Source organism: Agelaius phoeniceus (genome assembly GCF_051311805.1).
Source record: "Agelaius phoeniceus isolate bAgePho1 chromosome W unlocalized genomic scaffold, bAgePho1.hap1 SUPER_W_unloc_2, whole genome shotgun sequence".
Classification (NCBI taxonomy): domain Eukaryota; kingdom Metazoa; phylum Chordata; class Aves; order Passeriformes; family Icteridae; genus Agelaius; species Agelaius phoeniceus.
In genome coordinates this window covers 7,224,519-7,245,257 of record NW_027509867.1, presented here as the reverse complement: position 1 = coordinate 7,245,257, position 20,739 = coordinate 7,224,519, and the positions used below count along the sequence as shown (strand labels likewise).

The 20,739-nt window shown below is 52.0% G+C and overlaps 2 protein-coding genes and 1 pseudogene across 2 annotated transcripts in view; 2 read left to right on the top strand and 1 right to left on the bottom strand.

Moving 5' to 3' along the window:
- The window catches only part of LOC143692689 (uncharacterized), a 365,642-nt gene extending 346,831 nt beyond the window's left edge, over positions 1-18,811 (bottom strand). Inside the window, 2 exon segments of the mRNA XM_077172932.1 lie at positions 18,360-18,586; positions 18,776-18,811. Of these exon segments, the coding sequence (XP_077029047.1) occupies positions 18,360-18,586; positions 18,776-18,811 (263 nt within the window).
- LOC143692597 (olfactory receptor 14J1-like) lies at positions 2,494-3,081 on the top strand. Its single transcript, XM_077172848.1, has one exon. The coding sequence runs from the start codon at positions 2,494-2,496 to the stop codon at positions 3,079-3,081; it is 588 nt and encodes a 195-aa protein (XP_077028963.1).
- Positions 18,812-19,195: 384 nt separating the features above from the next.
- On the top strand, positions 19,196-19,993 carry LOC143692688 (uncharacterized; annotated as a pseudogene).
- The last annotated feature ends 746 nt before the right edge of the window (positions 19,994-20,739 follow it).

The window sequence follows — 20,739 nt, the reverse complement described above, 5'->3', positions numbered from 1 at the left end:
AGAAAGGGCTAAGATACCCAACACAGGCTCCTCATGGAATCCTTGGAGGAGAGAATTGGAGGCCAGGATGGCACAAAAACCTCCCAGAGACTCAGTGTGGGAAGGAAAATCCTTAAAAATAGCTAAAAGTATTCTTAGATCCAAAGTACCTTAAAAACCTTGAGTATCTGAAAGTATTAATGAGCCCCACTGAGTGTCAGTACAAAGCTCTCAAGGGACTCGTTAAAGCAGATAATTGGGGCCATGATTGCACAAACCTCTCACAGAATTTGTATCAAAAGGGAAACACCAAGTACCTTCAAATAACTGAAGTACCTTGAAGTATTAATGAGCCCCACTGAGTGTTGTTAATGACAAAGCCTCTCCAGGGACTAATTACAGCAGATAATTGGAGGCCAGGATTGCACAAAGCTCTCAGAGACTGCAAGGCAAAAGCCAAACCCAAAGTCCTTTGAAAAACCTGCAGTCCCAGCAGGGAGCATTCAGGAGCCCCCAGGGCCATTGCTGAGCAAGGCTCCCCAGGGACTCCTTGCAGCAGATCCTTGAGGCCACTGGGATGTGGGCTAGGGGGGGATGCTGAGGGCAGCACAAGGGGCTGACAGTGCCCAGCCTGGCTGGGGCTGTGCCAGGAGGCCCCAGGGCCTCAGGACAAGGTGTCTCCTCCCAGCCCTTGCTGGCACAGACCCTGCTGTGCCCCAGGGCACCAAGACTTGGCTTCTCTTTGTCCCCACCTGTCATCACTGCCTGCAGTTCTCTGCCCTGCCTGGGGCCTGGGGACACTTGCTCAGTCGTGTCCCTCTCTGGGAGCCATTAAAAGTCCAAGAAAGTTTGGAGTTGGATTCTGACGTGGAGTTCTGCAGAGGTTTCTTCAGCTCCCTCTCAGGGACTGATGTCCAGGGCCTGAGCACAAAGCCCCAGGGGCTCATAAAAGTCCTTGTGCTGTGTCTGTGCTGCTGAGCTGGGCTGGGCTCCTGGCACAGAGGCAGCTCCTGGTCACCAAGAAGAACTTCAAAAGCACATTTCTCTGGATGAGCAGCTCTTGTGCCAGCCCAGCAGGGCTGGGGCACTGCCTGCAGCCAGCCCGGGCACAGCCCAGAGGCACAGAGAGCTTCAATCAGTCAGGGCTGAGAAGGGGCTGAGAAGTGCCTGGGGCACAATCACTGCCAGCCCTTGGCACAGGAACCTCTGGCTGCAGGACAATGCAGCTGCAGCTCCTGGAGCCATCTCCTGCAGCTGGAACATCCCAATGCCTGCAGAGCCTGTGAGTACAACTCTGAGTATTTCTGGCGCAGGGGAGGTGAAATGCTCATGAAATTCTGACATGCTGAGGAGTTCTGATCAGTCATAGAATATTTCCAGGGCAAGGGTTTTGTTCAAAATGAGGAAATTTCCTAAGACTAGGTATTCAGTTTACTACTACTGGAGAATGGCAGGGAGGAGGGGATACATATTAAAGATTAATTCTGAATTATTAATTATTAATTTTGACAAGATCCTGAGACATCCGAACTGTTCCTTTCAGTGATCAATAGGTTCACAGGAGATCCCTAATGTGCTTTCAGCCCCTCTGCCCATGGACAGCAGCAGCATCACCTTTGCTGGAGCCATCAGGCTCAGTCTGAGCTGTCCTTTCTCCAAGCTGCAAACAGAACCTGCCCCCAGCCAGTGCCCTGAAAACAGGCAGGGTTCTTTAGGGCCAAGGAGAGTGCACAGAGATTTGGGGTCTGTGAGTGCTGGCAGGGAGAGATCAGGCACAGGGAAACACCTGCAGGAGGGAAATCTGCAGGAAGCAGAGAGAAGATCAGGCAATGAGAGAAACCAAACCCCAGCAATGCTGTGGCAGGGAGAGTTTAGAGATGCCCACAGGAGCCCCTGCAGTGCAGCCCCTCACTCTGAACAAGCCCCCTCCCTCCTGTGCCCCAGCCAAGCCTCTGCCCTCAGCCTGGGAGTTCCTGATATCTAAGAATAGAAGAAGAGACATAGGGGGAGCTTAAAAAGAAAATCCTAGAACTCTTAAACACCAAAAGCTGTCTGTGTGTTCCAGGGGAGGGTGTATGGGAAAAGGCTTTGATTTTGTTTACAGGTATCTCCTCTAACTCTTCACTGTCCTTTTCTCCACAAACAGGTGCCCATGTGCAGCCCCAGCAAATGTCCAACAGCAGCTCCATCAGGCACTTCCTGCTGCTGGCATTGGCAGACACGCGGCAGCTGCAGCTCCTGCACTTCTGCCTCTTGCTGGGCATCTCCCTGGCTGCCCTCCTGGGCAACGGCCTCATCATCAGCGCCGTAGCCTGCGGCCACCACCTGCACACGCCCATGTTCTTCTTCCTGCTCAACCTGGCCCTCACTGACCTGGGCTCCATCTGCACCACTGTCCCCAAAGCCATGCACAATTCCCTCTGGGACACCAGGAACATCTCCTACACTGGATGTGCTGCTCAGCTCTTTTTCTTTCTGTTCTTTCTTGGATCAGAGTATTACCTCCTGACCATCATGTGCTACGACCGCTACGTGTCCATCTGCAAACCCCTGCACTACGGGACCCTCCTGGGCAGCAGAGCTTGTGCCCACATGGCAGCAGCTGCCTGGGCCAGTGCCTTTCTCACTGCTCTCATGCACACGGCCAATACATTTTCCCTGCCCCTGTGCCATGGCAATGCCCTTGGCCAGTTCTTCTGTGAAATCCCACAGATCCTCAAGCTCTCATGCTCCAAATCCTACCTCAGGGAACTGGGGCTTCTTTCTGTTAGTGTCTATTTAGCACTTGGCTGTTTTGTGTTTATTGTTTTCTCCTATGTGCAGATCTTCAGGGTTGTGCTGAGGATCCCCTCTGAGCAGGGACGGCACAAAGCCTTTTCCACCTGCCTCCCTCACCTGGCTGTGGTCTCCCTGTTCATCAGCACTGCAATATTTGCTCACCTGAAGCCCCCTTCCATCTCCTCTCCATCCCTGGATCTGGCCCTGTCAGTTCTGTACTCGGTGGTGCCTCCAGCCCTGAACCCCCTCATCTACAGCCTGAGGAACCAGGAGCTCAAGGCTGCAGTGTGGAGACTGATGTCTGAATGGTTTCGGAAACATTAAACTGCTGGCCAATTTCTGCATATCACTTGTAATAAAATTCATCTTTCATACTTCTTGTTGGTTTCAATTGGAATTTCTTTTTATTTTTTTTACTTTTTTCATATTATCTACAAATAAATGTCATTGTTTGTGCCATTTCTCATTTTGTTTCTCTCCATCTTCCCTGTGCCCACAGACTGTGTCAATGAGGGGTTGTGCTCTTGGTGGCTTTAAATTAACTAAAGGATCTCCTAGCAGAGTTTTCTGCAGAGATCCCCTTGTGTTCCGTTCTCTGGAGCTGCAGCAGCAATGTCTGTGTGCAGAGCTGGGGCAGATCAGTGCTGGCACAGCAGCTCTGCTCCTGCTGGCCACACCATTCCTGATCCAGGCCAGGAGCCATTGGCCTTCTTGGCCACCTGGGCACACTGCTGCCTCATGTCCAGCCTACTGTCCATCAGTCCCTGCAGGTCCCTTTCTGCCTGGCTGCTCTCCAGCCACTCTGTCCCCAGCCTGTAGCACTGGGGCCAAATATCAGGGCCTAGCACTTGGATTTGTTAAACCTCACCTTGTTGGGTTCATCCTCTGGGTCCAGCCTATCAAGGTCCCTGTGCAGACCACTCGTATGTTCTCTCAGATCAAAACTCACATCCAGCTTGGTGACATCTGCATAGAAGTCCTAGGTTCCAAGGGGCCCCTCAGTGTCACAACGGCCTCTTAGTTACACCAGGCCCTGCACTGTCACACTGGTCTCCTTGGTTTCATGAGACCATGCAGATCAAGAATGGACTCCTTGCTTCCATGGGGCCCCAAAATGTGACAATGGTCCCCTTGGTTCCACAAGTCCCCTCAGAGTCACAATGGACTCCTTGTTTCCACAAGGCCACACAGTGTCACAGCATTATTCCAGATCCCTTGAGGCCCCATCGTGTCACAGTGGCCCCTTGGTTACACAGGATCCTGCAGTGTCACAATGTCTCCTTGGTTCCATGAGGCCCAGCAGTGTCAGAACGGCCCCTTGGTTCCACTGGGCCCTGCAGTCTCCCAATGGTCTCCTTGGTTTTGCAGTGTCAAAATGGTGAAACCCCTTGGTTGCACGAGGCCCTGCAGTGTCACAATGGCCTCTGTGGTTCCACGAGGACCCAGAGTGTCACGGGGCACTTCCTGGGTCCATTTGGCCCCAGAGCACCACCATGGAGCCCTGGTTCTGTGGGGCTGCACGGTGTCACCCTGGTCCTCTTAGTTCCACAAGGCCCTGCAGTGTCACAAAGGTCCCAGAGTGTCCCAATCATCACAGAATGACAGAATCAAATAGGCTGGAAAAGACCTTTGGGATCATCAAGTCCAACCAATGCCCTAATACTGCCTTGTCACCCAGACCATGCCACTGAGTGCCACTGGAGAGGGACAGTGACTCTGCCACCTCCCCCCTGGCCAGCCCATTCCAGTTCCCACTCACCCTTTCTGTGAAGAACTCCTTCCTATTGTCCAGCCTGAGCCTCCCCTGGTGCAGCTTAAGGCTGGGTCTTCTTGTCCTGCCCTCCAGCAGATCCACACTCACACCCAGCTTGGTGCCATCTGCAATTTGTGAATGCAGCACTCGATCCCCTCACCCAGATCATCAGTGAAGATATTAAACAGGACTGGGCCCAGCACAGATCCCTGGGGACAGCCCCAGTGCCTGGACACCAGCTGGGTGCAGCACCATCCCCACCACTCTCTGGGCCCAGCCTGCAGCCAGCTCTTAAATCTCCCAGCCAGGAGGGAACCTGCCCAAGCCGTGGGCTGCAGCTTTTCCAGGGAATGCTGTCAGAGACAGAGTCAAAGGCTCTGCTGGAGTCCAGGCACACAACATCCACAGCCTTTCCCGCATCCACAGGTGGGTCACCTGGGCATAAAAGGAGACCAGGTTGGTCAGGCAGGACCTGCCAGCCCTAAATCCACGCTGGCTGGCTCTGATCCCTGGGCCATCCTGTGGGTGCCCTGTGATGGCACTCAAGGTGATCTGTTCCATAACCTTGCCGGGCACCCAGGTCAGGCTGACAGGCCTGGAGTTCCCCAGCTCCTCCTTCCAGCCCTTCCTGGGGATGGGCTCACACTGGCACCTCCAGTGCTCTGGGCCCTCCCTGCTGAGCCAGGACTGATGGTAAATGATGGAGAGCAGCTTGGGATCCACAGCTCCCTCATCCCCCTAGGATGGATCCCATCTGATCCCATACACCTGTGAGCACCTGAGTGGCTCAGCAGGTCCCCAGCTGCTTCCTCCTGGATTCCAGGGGGCTGTTCTGCTCCCTGTGCCTATCTACCAGCTCAGGAGAACACTTGTCCTGAGGACAACCTGTCCTAATACTGAAAATTGAGGGAAACAAGTGTAAAGTAGCTTAGCCTTTTCCTTATCTTTAGTTACTGTATTCCCCACTGCACTCAAAAAAGAGTATAGGTTCTTCTTACCTTATCATTTGATATTAATTTATTTATAGAAATATTTTCTATTGTTTTTCACAGAAGTGGCCAGGTTAAGCTCTAATTGAGCTTTCACATCTCAACTTTTCTTTCTGCATAACCTAACAACATCCTTAAACACTTTCTAAGTTGCCTGACCTTCTGTCAAAAGTTCATGCATCCTTTTCTTTCCCGAGATCCCACAAAAGCTCCATGTGGAGCCAGGCCAGTCATTTTCCTCACCAGCTCATCGTTTGCCACAATGGGACAGGCTGCTCTTCCCCCTTAAGATTACTTTGTTGAAATGTTTCCATCCTTCCTGGACCCCTTTGTTTTAAAGGGCTCTTTCTCTTTAAAAAAGTCAGTACCTGATTTGGTACTCCCCAAATCTGCATCCTAAACAGGCCAAAGTCTGCCCTTCCTAATTCCAGTGTAGAAGTTTTGTTGCTGCCCCTCCTTCTTTCACAAAACATTGAAAACTTGATTATTTCATGGTCACTGTGCCCCAGGCAGCCTCTGAGCCCCACATCTGCCCCCAGCCCTTCTCTGTCTGTGAACAGCAGCAGACAGAGCTTTCCTTGGCAGTGGGAGTGTTACCAAAAATTCAGTAAAACAGAAAACTCCTTTTAACCCCAGTGTAGCATTAAGAAGCAGCATTCTTTATTCAGCTGGATGCACAGGGGAGAGCTCCTCCCAAAGCCCTGCATGCTGAGTACAGGAAAGTTTCTGTTTATTTTCTGTATTTTGCACACATATCCATTGATTGTCCTGGACTAAACATACATATGATAATCATTTCCCCAAAATCATTAACATATTTCCCCTCCCCTTTACCCATGTGTTCTTCTGTCCTGGGGGGGTCTCTCTGGTGGTCCCTGGTGGTCGTGGACCCCAATGTTCCAGTGGGCCTGGCTGAGCTGGCAGGACCCTGAGGCTGCTGAACTTCCAGTTCCCCTTCTCACACAATGGGCCTTGTGTGGTTTCCATAGGCCTGGGGATGTGGAGAACAAGCTCCAGGTGTCAGCTCAGCTGGTGTAGGCAATTGATTATCTGGTAACATGAGGTGACAGAGTGGGCTATGACATCACAGAGTGGGTTATGTGAGGTCATTGAGAAGCTATGACATCATAGGCTGCCTCTGTGACATCACAGAGCAGATGTCTGACATCACAGAGCAGACTATGACATCACAGAGTTGGCTGTGACATCAGAGACCAGCTGTGTGACATTAGAGAAGGGGCTGTGAGCTCACAGAGCAGGCTGTGACATCCCAGAGGGGCTGTGTGCCATCCCAGAGGGGCTGTGTGACATCCCAGCAGGGCTGTGTCAGGTCACTGGGTTGGTCACTCTGCCCCAGCTCCCCCTCACAGTTTCTCCCAACAAGTCCAATGCTGTCCATGCCCAGCGGGGTCCCTGTCCCCCGGGATCCCCCCGGCTCACCTGGAGCCACAGCCTCCACCAAAGGATGTTCCACAGGATCCACCCCAGAGCCTGACATGGGGACAAGGGGCCAGGGCTGTGTGACCAGGACATCAAGGACGGGGATTATCCAGGTCACTGTGGCCTGGTTTGGGTTGCCCAGGGCAGGAAAGATGTCTGGCAGCTGGAGCAGGGTCTGGGAAGGGCCTCCAAGGTGGGGCTGGAGCCCTTGGCCTGTGAGCAGAGGCTGAGGGAGCTGGGCTTGTCCAGCCCAGAGCAGGGAAGGCTGAGGGGCTCCTCATCCCAGCCTGGCAGTGCCAGCGAGGAGGGGATGGAGAACACAGAGCCAGGCTCTTCACCGGGGGCCTGGTGGGAGACAAAAGCCAATGGGTGGAAGGGGAAAGAGGGGAGATCAGCCAGGACAGGAGGAGATGAAATGAGTCAGGCTGGTTTCAGCATTTCCTCAACACCAAAAGCAGCCTGACCTCCCTTCTCCATCCACCACTGACAGCTTTGCAAATCAGGAATTGTTGGAGCTGTTTTGCACCCACTCCAGGATGAGCATCCTGATACAAGAACTTAATTGTGTTTATATCTGTCACAGAACCACGTTTTGTCTAAAATTAATTCTAGTATGGAAATCACTTGTGGATGGAGGACTCATCAGATGCTGCTGGGACATTGCACATAGCTCAGGGAAGAGCGTGATTGTTATTAAATTGTGTCCTCTTCAACTGTGATCTCTAGGGCACTAGGAGAAACTTTCTGTTCCTCTGAGTCTCACCAGTTCCTGACCCCCAAAGGACACAAACCTGATGAGTTGTGGTTCCCACTCCAGTGGTGGCACTTGCACCTCCATCCATCCCCAGAGCAGAGCTCCCTTGTCCCAGAGAGTCCCTGGCAATGCAGGGATGAAGGAAACAGAACAGGCTGGGGGGATCAGGGGCAGATGCAGGGAGAAGAATGACTTTGGCATTTGATGGAGCTGTGCCTTCCCTTGGCTTTGTTGGCTGACAAGAAATGAACATCCCTCTGTGTCTCGGGCAGCTCCTTCTGCAAGGAAAGCAGGTGGGAGTTGGAGCCAAGGAGCTGAAAGCTGCAGGTGCAGCCTGGGCTGGAGGGAGCTCAGATTTGCACAAGGCTGCTCTGAGTGCCAGGGCTTGGATGGGGGAAATGGTGGGCTGGGGGTAGGGACAGAGTCTGATTGATTGTCAGCCATGAAGGGTCTTGATTTTCATATCCATTCAAACTGCATGAGGAGGTACTTGGATTCAGTGTCAATTGGAGATTGCACATATGATTGAATTAACAAGAAAACAAATCTAAACAGGACCTAAAAAATCTTTTCTCGCTGTCTGTTTAAATATCATGTATTCAGTTTCAATGCACTACTGAGATCTACTTAACCACAAATTATTTGAAAATTAAAATCAAATGATTCCCAGAGGCTTGGCTTGTTCAGGTGCTCTGAATGTTCATGGGCCCTGGGACACTGAATTCCTGCACTGAAGAGCTGAAGGCTGAACAAGCCTCTGGAGCAGTGAAATTCAGCAGCAGCCTCCAAGTTGCTGAGGATGTCAGCAGCCCCCAGTGAGGCCATCCCTGCCCAGAGACCGTGGGGGAATGGGCAGACAAGGAGAGCGTCCCTGGGGCTGGGGCAGCACAACTCAGAGGCAGCAGCGGCTCCAGCTGGGCAATGGAGTGTGGAATGGGGCTGGGAAAGCCCTGCCTGGGCTGGGCCAAGCAGCACACACAAGCCCTGACTCCCATCCCTAAAATAATTCTCTCAAGGAGATATTTAAAAGGAATTACAATTGTTTGTGTCCTCTGAGTTAGGTGCACTGGATAAATACCAGTACAAGAGATTCTAGGAGCTCAAAACAACCAAACAGCCTTCCCTGGGAAGTTCAGAAAATCAGAGAAACTTTGGCAAAAGATTTATTATGACATTGTAGTGGTTTTGGTTTGTCAATTTAAGATTTTTCTATTATTGAGATTTCTTAATTAATGGATTGATGAATATGGGGGGTTTTAGTGTCAGTAATTATTTATCTATTTATTTTATTGTGAGATTGTAATATAAGAATAGTAAAGTAGGCCTAAGATTTTAAAAGGGTATATAGAAAATTTTATTTAAAATAAATTCATAAAGAAAAAATGTAGTAGGAATTAAATAATTTATTTAGAACACTTTTTTTTCTTTACAACTTTTTCTTTTTACTGACAATGTAAAGAATGTAAACTTAAAATTTCTAGTTAGTTTACTAGTTATAGAATTGTTTTTCTTTAGTTTACTTAGGGAGAGAAGTTTTTCTTGTTAAGGTTGTGGAGATATTTTACAAGAGGAAAAAATATACTTTTTTGTGGCTCTTAATTTTGCCATGGATAACACCTGTCTGGGAACTTTGCTCTTGTTAAGTTGTTTTTATTGCTACAAGCTTTTTCACAGCTTGCTGATGGGCCATGTTGACTTATGAGGTATTGTTTTAAAGATGACTTATTTAAAGGTATAAGTTTTTATTATTTACTTTTAAAATTATTTTTATGTCTGGGAATAGAGATCTTCTCTTGGAGATACTGGATTACTTTGTTTTTTCCCTGTTTAAGCATTTTATGAAATTAAAGTATTTTTAACATTTGTTTATTTTAGTATGGAGGTTTTTCTTTGATAATATTTTGAATTTTTAAAAATATTATTTTGTGTTAAAAAGAAAAAGAGTTTTTTCTTTATAGTTTACAAGAGGATTTTAGTTTTAAGAGTAAAGTATTTTTTATTCTTTTTTTTTTTTAGGATTTAATCTCTTCTTTACTTACTTTGATGGTTTTATATTGGTTTCTTACAAGCTTGTATTTTGTTTTTTTTTCTTTTACTCATGGGAGGATTGAAGTATTGAAAGAGTTAACACCTGACCTGCTGGCATCGTGTGGTGGAAGTTGTGGTTGGGTTGTGTTAGGATTGGTTTTATGGTTGGTTTTAGGGTTTTTTGTGTTTTAGTTGTAGGGTTATTTTGTGTGGGTTGTAGATTGTAGGGGTTTTGGTTTTAATTGTGTTGGGGGCGGGGACTTGATGGTGAGATTTTAATAGCTGTGGCTGGCTTTGTTCTGGTTGGGGTTTTGTAGCCTCTTTTGTTTTCCTGTTTGGGAGTTGTTGGGGTTTGGTTTGGTCAGAATGGGGCTGATGGGGGTGGAGCAGCCTGGGGAGGGGGAAGGGGCTCAGCCCATGGCAGGGTTGCTTGGTTTAGTTTGGTTTGGTTTGGTTTGGTTTGGTTTGGTTTGGTTGAGATGGGGGCTGGGACCCGCTGCTTCTTTGTTGACTGGAAAGAAAGAGGAGGTTCCTGGGTTTTTTCATCTTTAACATTTGTGTTTCACAGAGGCGTGTTCAGTATCTTAGTGGTTTAACAGATTGTCAGTTACACAAAAAGTTTTGTATTACTTTTTAAAATTCTTCTCGTGTCAAACTACGACAGATACTCAGTCAACAAAAAACACTTCTCAAAGCATTGACTAGGTCCATTCAACTTCACAAACTCTAAGCCTGTTCAATAGAATGTTAATCAAAATTTGCAGGAGCACAGAAACAGAAGAAGACACAGAAAGAGATAAAAGACAAAAAAGATACAGAGAAGCACAGACACACAGCTACCAACTCCTGGATTCCAGCAGTGTTCTGATGGAAATTCCAAGAGGATGCAGGGTCAAGATGTGTGCTCACCTTGTGGTCAGCCTTCAATACCCCTTGGTCTCCCTGGGCCCTTCCCCCAGGTGGGGCTTGGGCTCATTTGGTCCCTCAGGAGCTGGGCTGGGGCTGCAGAGGTGGCTGTGGAGCATTGCCTGTGCTGTGCCAGGGACTGGCAGTCACTGCTGGGCTGGGATAGAGGCTCTGGGGGGATTGGGGTTCCAGGGCAGGGCAGGGCTGGGGTTCCAGGGCAGGGCAAGGCTGGACCTGCCCCTTCCTCCCCCATACATTAAATGTTTTGAGCCAAGAATTTCCTCCAGTCTCTCACAACAGGGAATGTTGGAGATGAAATGCCAATTCTGGCCATGGGCACCTGGACAAGAAGGGCAGCTTTTTTCCATAGGAAGGAATGCAGAGAGCCACAGTGTTTGGAAGGAGGGTGAGATCCTCACTAGTCCATGGCCAGCCAGACTTGTCAGGAATGGCAGATTTTGTCTGGGAGCAGTCTTTGGATTTGAGGAATTTTGGAGGTGGAACCATAATCTCAACCATGGGCACCTGCAGAAGCAGGAAAGTTCTTTTCCATAGGAAGGTGAGCATGGAGCCTTCCCCAGGGTTTTAGGGATGGGTGAGACCTGACCCTTGTGAAACCATTTCCAGCCAGACTTGTCCTGGCAATATTCCTATTGGAACTATCCTTGGATATAAGGAAAATTTGGAGGTGAAATCCCAAATCTGGCCATGGGTGCCTGGCAGAGAAGGAGAGTTCTTTTCCATTGGGAAGGAAAGCATGGAGCCCCAGTGTTTCAGCAGCAGATGAGAAGAGACCCTCAACATGCAATGGTCAGCTGGACCAGTCAGGCAGTCCATGGGAGACCAAACCAGTCAGATATGCTCTCTGTCCCCTTGGTTTGATAGGGTCCCACAACGTCACAGTGGCCCCTAGGTTTCAGAAGGCCCCAAAGTATCACAATGGTCCCTACGATTCCACAAGGCCCTGAAGTGTCACTATGGTCCCAATGATTCCATGAGGCCTTGCAGTGTCACAATGGCCTCCTTGGTTCCACCGGCCCCACAATGTCACAGGACTCCTCTGTTCCATGAGCACTGCAATATCACAATGGACCTTTGGACCCTGGGGGTTTGCAGTGTCACAATGGTCTCCTTTGGCTCTGCAGTGTCACAATGGACCACTGATGACAGGAGGCCCCTCTGTGTCACCCTGGAGCTTTGGTTCCATGCAGCCCTGCAGTGTCACAAAGGCCTCTTGGTTTCATGAGGCCCCACAGCATCACAATGGTCCTCTTGGTTCTTTGGGGACCCCCAGGGTCACCATGGTCTCGGTCTCACTGGTTCCATGAAGCCTCACAATCTCACAATGCTTTGCTTATTCCATGGGCCCTCATAGCATCACAATGGTCTCCATGATCCCATGGGTCCCCTCAGTGTCACAACGATCTCCATGATTCCATGGTGCCCCATAGTACAAAAAGGCCTCTTGGTTCCATGAGGCTCTGAAGTGTCTTAATGGTCTCCACGGTTCCATTAGGCCCTGCGGTGTTACAATGGAACCTTGGTTTGATGGGGCCTCACAGTGTCACAATGATCCCTGCATTCCATGGAGCCACACAGTGTCAGTATGGTCCCCTTGGTTCCATGAGGCCCGGCAATGTCACAGTGCTCTCCACGATTCCATGGGGCCCTTCAGAGTCACAGTGGTCCCCGGGTCCCCGGGTCTCACAAGGCCCCACAGTGTCACAATGCTCCCTTGGTTCCGTGGGCCCTGTGCTGCTGCATTCCCCCCTCCCCTTCTCAGGCCGCCCTGCAAGCTGAGAAATGCTCCTTGGGGCTCGGCCTTGGCCAACAGCCCCTGGGCTCAGCTCCTCTGCAGCTCATCACAAACACTGTCTGCTCCAGGCACTGCTGCTGCCCAACCAGCTCCTGCTTTCTGGAGGAGCAGCCCTGGGAACTGGTTTTGTTCCCTCCGTGGCACAACATCCCTGTTCTCACACTGCCAAAGAAAGCTGTTGATGCCACGTGTGGCCAGGATGAGCCATTGCTGGGACTGAAGCCCCTCTCTTGGGGCCCTACAAACAGCGCTCCAAAAGGAGCCCTTGGAGCTCTCCTGGGCCAGCGACTCCCTCTGAGTGGGGCCTCTCCCAGCCGGGAACTCTCCTGTTTGCTGCACTCGGGGATCCCCAACAACAACGGAGCCTGGGCTGATCCCCCCACTCCTCCAGGCTCAACCCTTCACCCTCTGGGGAGATGCCAAAGGATCCACAGGGAGCATTTCCTGCCCTGAGGGGAATTTCTCCCAGGTGCCTTGCACTGACTCTTTGTGTCTGTGTGCATACAGGAGTGCCCGTGCTGGGGAAATGTGGCAGAAATGCTGCTCTCTGAGGGGTTTGAGAGCCTTGGACAGCTGAGACACTCAGGCCTGGAAGTGAGGTTAGGTCATGTGGTCTAAGCAAAGTTCAATGCTCCTAAGTGTTGTTCTTTTGCTAAGTTCTTAAGTTTAATATAAGTTATTAGCTAAGTTGAATATTGGTATGTGTTATTCCACTATTGAATCATTAAGTTATAGGTTAAAAGTTAGGTTAAATAGTGTTAAGTGCTGTTCTTTTGCATAATTGTGAAGTTGAAGGTATCAGTTAAGGTTAAGGTGTAAGTTAAGTCCTGTTAAGTTTGAGCTCTTCTAAGCTTTTATCTCTTTATTCCTTTTATCCTTGTCCTCACTGTTCTTTGTCACACACACAGGGAGAGTTCTCAGTTCATTTCTGGTTTGATTGCCTGGATTTTGTTTCGTTTCGTTGTTGCTTTGTTTCCCTGCTGTGCCTGAAGTGTCCAGTCAGGAGCAGAGTGACTCTTGCCAAGGAACTTTGTGCTGCTGTCCCTTAATATTCAATCTGGTTTTTGCTGATCCCTTGCTGGGGATTTTTTCAGCGCTCTCAAGGTCTCGTTGGTAACAGGGTGAAGGAGCCCTGGCCCAGGCTCTGGCCCTGGGGGACACAGGGACGCTGCCGGGGGGTCCCTGTCCCCCTGTGCCACCCCCAGGGCCCCGGCCCCCTGTCCTCGTGTCAGGCTCTGGGGTCGATCTCGTGGAACATCCTCTGGGGGAGGCTGCGGCGCCAGGGGCGGGGGGACCCGGGGGGACAGGGGACCCCGCTGTGCACGAGCAGGGTTGGACTGCTCTGGGGGGAACTGTGAGGGGGGCCGGGGCAGAGTGACCTCCCCAGTGCCCTCACACAGCCCCTGTGATGTCACACAGCCCCTGTGATGTCACACAGCTACTCTGTGATGTCACACAGTCCCCTGTGGTGTTACACAGCTGCTCTTAGATGTCACAGAAGACTCTGATGTCAAAGAGTCACACTGCGATGTCACAGTTTGTAGTGTGATGTCACAGGCTGCTCTATGATGTTACACAGCCACCTGGTGATGTCACAACCAACTCTCTCATATCACAGAGCCACTCTCTATGAAGGAAAGATCTGCTCTATGGCCTCACACTATGATGTCACAGACAGATGTGTGATGTCACAATCCCCTAAGTGATGCCACAAAACCCTCTCTGTGATGTCATACTAACACTCTTTAATGTCACAGCACACACTTTGACCTCACAGCAAGCTCTATGATGTCATACAGCCATGCCTTGATGTAACAATCTGCTCTGTGATGTCACACAGTCCCCTCTATGATGCTCAGTCACCAAAATTACCTCACAAAACAAACACAGTGATGTCACAGCCCAATCTGTGACCTCACACAGCCCACTCTGTGCTGTCACACAGCCCCTTGCTGACATCACAGCTGCTCTGTGCCTCCATGACACAGCCACAGAGGAGCTGCTGTGACACAGCCCCCTCTGGGACATGCCACAGCCCCTGCCAGTGCTGAGCCCCTGGGAGCTCTGTCTGTGCCCTGCTGGTGTCCCTGAGGGGCCCTGGCAGTGCCCCAGCCCTGCTGGGCTGTGCACAGGAGGTGGTCCTGGCCAGAGCTGTCTCTCTGCAGCTCTGCTGCCCTTGCCAGGAGCTGCCTCTTGGCCAGGAGCCCGGCCCAGCTCAGCAGCACAGACACAGCACAAGGACTGTAATGACCCTCTGGGCCTTTGGTGCTCTTTGCATCAGACTCAGTCCCTCAGAGTGTGCTCAAAGAACTTCTCAGGGATTCAAAAAGAAAGTGAAACACTGAAGTTTCTCATACTTTAAACTTTAAATAGAACCTTCTGAGGGAAAGGACTGAGAAAGTGTCCCCAGGTTCCAGGTAGAGCAGAACACTGGTGGCAGTGATGACAGGTGGGGACAAGCAAGGCAAAGGTGTCTCTGGTGCTGAGCAAACCTGCGCCTCTGTCCCTGCAGGCTGTGGGCATCCCCCGGCTGCCCCACCTGGCTGGCCCCTTCCTTTGCTCACAGCTCTGCCTCCTGCCTGCCTCTGCCTGCCCACACAAAGCCTTGGGCTGCTCCAGGCTCCTGCTGGGGGACGTGCTGCACCACAGCCCTGCCCTGGCAGGGAAATTCCTTTCTCCTGGTGTCCACTCTGGGCCTCCCCAGCTGCCCTTGGTGCTATTATGTCTTCTTCAGGCTCATTCCCACTATGAAGAAACACTCCAGCCTCTCTGAAACCACCCTTCCATCCCTCCCAGGCTATTCCTGTTCTGTCCTCAGTCTCCACAAAACTGAGCCCAGAGTCTGCAGCCTCTCCCTGCCCGTTTTATGATGAGGCCTCCAAACCCCATCTTGGGAGATTTTCGGGTCCTCTCCAAGGTCTGTGAAAATGGAAAAATACTGATCAGAAGTATTTTCTCCCAAATCTTGCAGTGACAAAACAAGGGTCAATATCTCTAAACTGAATGAGGGCAGATTTACATTTATTAGAACAGGAAATATTTTGCAGTTATGACCGAGGCACAAAACTGCAAGAGTTTCTCCAGAGAATTGGATGCCCAATCCCAGGAACACTCCAAGATCAGAAGCCTTGTGCAGCCTGACCTAGTGAAACCCTCTCATCCCCAAGGACAGAATTCCTGTAGTGTGTGTTCTCTGATGTGCTGGGTGCCCTCACAACGCTTCTGGCCAGAATGTCTGCTGAGGGCAGCCAGGCTGCTGCAGGGGCAGTGACCTCACAGCCATCACCATGGCAGCCCTGTCCCCTGGGCCTGGCTCTGCCCTTTCTTCTGCCCCTGCCTTGGCTCTGCTGGCATGAAGAGTTTTGTCATTGATATCTTGTCCCCGAGGTGCTGGGGCCAATGGCTTCCCAGTCAGGCTCCTGGAGCAGAAGTGGCTTTTCAGAGGCCAACCAGGAATGAGCCCTGAGGCAGCAGCTCTACAGTGGTGGCCACCAGGCCGAGCTGCCAAGGGAGGCTTCTGGCCATGGCCTGTGGGCAGCTGCTGCTGCCAAGGTGCCTTTGGTGCCTCAGGCTCTCCCTGGCACAGCTCCCAGCACGGCACTCTGCCCTTGTGCCCGAGGCCTTCCCTGTGCTGGGGCTGGCCTGGGGCTTTTCCTGCAGCGGGACCTGCCCTGCTGATGGCACAGGAAAGGCAGTTCCTGCTGGAGCAGGAGGCTCTGCCTGCAATGGCCTCCAACAACTCCAGCAAGGCCCTGTTGACTTCAAAATTGCTGCCTAGAGCACGATATTCTAATAATTGTTATAGCTCCTGTACTGTGGAGTAAATAATTCTGTTAAAGATCTTTCTGTCTGATCATGATCAGAATCAATCAGAGCTCTATTTATATAAATTTATCTGGTACACCATCATTAATCCTGTGGGTCAAATTGGGTTAAAGTTCAATCCCACCTGTCCAATCTTTACACATAAACCTTTGAAAAATTCTGGGGCTGGGATTGGATCCAGCTGCTCCCATTCTCCTCTCTTTGAAGGAATTTGAGAAGTCTAGGGGCCCTGCAGGAGTTAGAGGATCCATGGTGTCTGTTGGGGGTCATTTCTCCATCTCATGACTCAGGAGGAGTTTCACCAATAAAGAAACAAAGCGTTTGCCTGAAGCTCCCACATTGCCCATAGCAGGAACCCCTGTGAGTGTCTGGGCCATCCTGGCTCTTTGGCAGCCTGGGGACTCCTGGGATGTCACCGTGGAGCCCCCGTGAGTGCCCGTGACAGATCGGTGCCTTTGCAGCCCAAGGTGCCCTGGGATGTCACCATGGAATGGCTGTGACAGCCTCTGACCACAGGGCTCTTTACCATCCCCAGAAAGCCCTGGGAGGTCTCCATGGAGCCCCTGTCTGTGCCTGTGACATTCCAGCTCTGGAACAGCCTGGAGACTCTTGGAAAGATCCCCATGGAACCCCTGTGAGGGCCTGTGACAAATCTGATCCTTAGCAGGCAACCATCACCAGGCCCCCTGTTGCTATGGTCAGTTTCCATGGAAACCATCACCAGCCCCCTGTTGCTATGCTCAGTCCCTTGGCAGCTCCATGGAGACCCCATGCCAGGGGTGGTTGCCATGGACACCAGCTCAGGCCTGCAGCCAGAGCCCATTGCCATGGCAACCATTGGCAGCCCCATCCCCAGGCTGATGGGATCCCAGAAGCACAGAATTGGCTGAGCTGGGAGGGACCCATCAGGATCCTCCAGTCCAACTGCTGGCCCTGCACAGGACACCCCAACAATGCCAGCCTGGGCCTGGCAGCGCTGGCCAAATGCTGCTGCAGCTTAGAGAGCCCTGGAGCTGGGACCCTGCCCTGAGGAGCCTGGCCAGGGCCCCAGCAGCCTCTGGCCAAAAACCTTTTCCTGACAGCCAACCTGAGCCTGCCCCAACTCAGCTGCAGCCGGTCCCTCCACTCCTGTCCCTGGGCACCAGAGGGAAGAGGTTCCCACAGCCCCAGCCAGGGACCCGCTCCCAAGGCTGCTGCCATGGCCACCAGGGCTGGCACCAGCTGGGATGCTCGGTTTCCACGGGCCGGGCTTCAGCAATGGGATTCCCCAATTTCCTGCTCCCGCTAAAACCGTGCTGCCCTTGCTGCCCTCCCGCCTCCCATGGAAAGGACAAAAGGCAAAGATCCTGGTACGGGGTAAGAACAATTTATTGGGAACAGCAACGAGATAAGGAAAAAAGGGAACAGAAACAATATTGGTAACAGAAGGGATAAGAAAAAGGATTTACAGGGAAAACTACAAGATCAACGACTGGGTCTGCCTGGCCATGTATTTCCTCCTGTCTGGAAAGGACACCCTTCTCCCTGGTGGGAGAGAGAGAGAGAGACAGTCCCTTTCCTGCTCCTGGCAATGACCTGAGGTGGGAGTGAATGTAATGACAGGGCCATGGCCAGACCCTCATGTTCTTCAATCCCACATCATATCATCGGCAGGGGCAGGAAAAGGTACAAGTGTCTTCCTAGCATGGATCAGAGGGAAATGGATCTCCCAGGGTTTTTCCCAATAGAGATCCTCCAATGGGGGATGAAGCTGGAGCAGTGCACGAAGCTCCTCCTGCACTTGGGGCATTTTCAGGACTTCACTTACCGGTGCCTCTGTTGGTGTTTGGTCAGGTCAGAGCTGTGGGTGAAGCTCTTCCCACACTGGGACACTCATAGGGCCTCTCCCCAGCGTGGATGTGCCGGTGCCTGATGAGGGTGAAGTTGCGCTTGAAGCCCTTCCCACAGTCAGGGCAGCGGAAGGGCCTCTGCTCAGTGTGAATGCGCTCATGCAGGCGGAGATTTGAGCTGGTCTGAAACCTCTTCCTGCACATGGGGCACTCGTAGGGCCTCTCCCCAGTGTGGATGAGCTGGTGCCTGATGAGGTGGGACTTGCGCTTGAAGCCCTTCCCACAGTCAGGGCAGAGGAAAGGCCTCTCTTCTGTGTGAATCTGCTGGTGCCTGGCGAGATCAGAGCTAGTGTGAAACCTCTTCTGACACTCAGGACACTCGTAGGGCCTCCCCCCAGTGTGGATCATCTGGTGGCTGATCAGGGTGCTGCTCTGCCTGAAGCTCTTCCCACACTCCAAGCACTTGTGGGACTTCTCCCCATCATGAAGCTGCTCATGGGCCACCAGCTCTGAGCTCTGGATGAAGCTCTGTCCACCTTCCTGGCTCAGGGTGGGTCTTTCCTCCTCAGAACACACTGGGCTGGGTTTGGAGACCCTCCTCCTGTGGGATCTCCAGGAATTTTCCTCCCTGTTGGATTCCTGTGCCCAGGAGTAACTCAAAATGGCCTCTCCCATGACGTTCTGCCATGGAGATTTGTCCTCCCCGGTCCCCATCCTCAGCTTCTTCCCTGGGGGAGGAAGGACAAGGAGAGGATGGGATTTGCCTCCGTGCCAGAGGGAAGGGGAAGGAGATCCCCCCAGTGCATCCCCGGCAGGACGGGGTTGGCAGCAGGGTTGTCCTGGAGCCGGGGGCTGTACTGGGCTGGGAGATGGAGCAGGAGAGAGGGGGAAAGGGGCATTGACTTCCTCCTCACCTGCCTGGGGCTCCTGGGGCACCTTCTTCTTCCTCACAGCCTCCTCCTCCATCTGGCCAAGTTTATGGGATGGAAAATCCTGTTTTGAGAAGAAAACAAGGGATAAGTACATTGAATTTTGTACTTGTTTGAAGGCAAACCTGGGGAGAGTCTAAAACTTCCTCCCCCAGGCAAGGAGCTCAGGATGGAGACCAGGGAGGACAAATCCCCACCGCAGAACCACGTGGAAGAGGCCATTTTGAGTGGCTCCATGGTGCAGAATTCTAACGTGGAGGAAAAGCCCCAGAGATCCCACAGGAGGAGGGGCTAAAAACCCAGCCCAGGGTGCCCTGAGGAGGAAAGACCCACCCTGGGCCAGGAAGGTGGACAGAGCTTCAGCCAGAGCTCAGAGCTGGTGGTCCATGGGCAGCTTCACAATGGGGAGAAGCCCCACAAGTGCTTGGAGTGTGGGAAGAGCTTCAGGCAGAGCAGCACCCTGATCAGCCACCAGATGATCCACACCGGGGAATGGCCCTACGAGTGTGGGGAGTGTGGGAAGGGCTTCAGCTGCAGCTCTGCCCTCATCATCCACCAATGCATCTACACTGGGGAGAGGCCCTACGAGTGTCCCGAGTGTCAGAAGAGGCTTCACACCAGCTCCCATCTCCTCTGCCACCAGCGAATTCACTCAGAGGAGAGGCCCTTCCACTGCCCTGACTGTGGGAAGGGCTTCAAGCAGAAATCCCACCTCATCAGGCACCAGCGCCTCCACACAGGGGAGAGGCCCTACGAGTGTCCCAATTGTCAGAAGAGGTTTCCCACCAGCTTCCAGCTCCTCTAACACCAGCGGATTCACTCAGAGGAGAGGCCCTTCCTCTGCCCAGACTGTGGAAAGGGCTTTAAGCACAACTCCACCCTCATCACCCACCGGCGCATCCACACTGGGGAGAGGCCCTACGAGTGTCCCCAGTGTGGAAGAGCTTCACCAGCAGCTCTCATTTGACAAAACATAAACGGAGCCACCGGTAAGAGAAGCCCTGGAATTGCCCCGACTACAGGAACAGCTTCATGCACCACTCCAGTTTCATCCTCCATGGGAGAAGCCACATTGGGAAGAGCCCTGGTGATCCATGTTCCCTGTGATCCATGCTGGTAAGACACCTGTTTCTTTTCCTGCCCCTGCGAATGACCTGATGTAGGATGGAAGAACATGAGGGTCTGGCCATGGCCCTGTCATTACATTCGCTCCCACCTCAGGTCATTGCCAGGGGCAGGAAAGGGACTCTCTCTCTTTCTCCCTCCCTGAGGAAAAAGGTGTCCTTTCCAGGCAGGGGAAATTGTGGCCAGGCAGACTCAGTGAGCTGTGTTTTTGTTTTCCCTGTAAATAGTTTTATTTATCCCTTCTGTTATCAATATTTTTTTTGTTCTGTTTGTTTCCTTATCTCATTGTTGTTCGCAATAAATTGTTCTTATCCCAGCCCGGGATCTTTGCCTTTTGTGCTTTCCATGGGCGGGAGGGCAGCGAGGGCAGCACGGTTTTAGCGGGAGCAGGAAATTGGGGAATCCCATTGCTGAAGCCCGGCCCGTGGAAACCGAGCATCCCAGCTGGTGCCAGCCCTGGTGGCCATGGCAGCAGCCTTGGGAGCGGGTCCCTGGCTGGGGCTGTGGGAACCTCTTCCCTCTGGTGCCCAGGGACAGGAGTGGAGGGAGCGGCTGCAGCTGAGTCGGGGCAGGCTCGGGTTGGATGTC

Excerpts from the sequence above, each read along its gene's own strand:
- LOC143692597 (XM_077172848.1), top strand. The coding sequence starts at position 2,494 with ATGTGCTACGACCGCTACGTGTCCATCTGCAAACCCCTGCACTACGGG.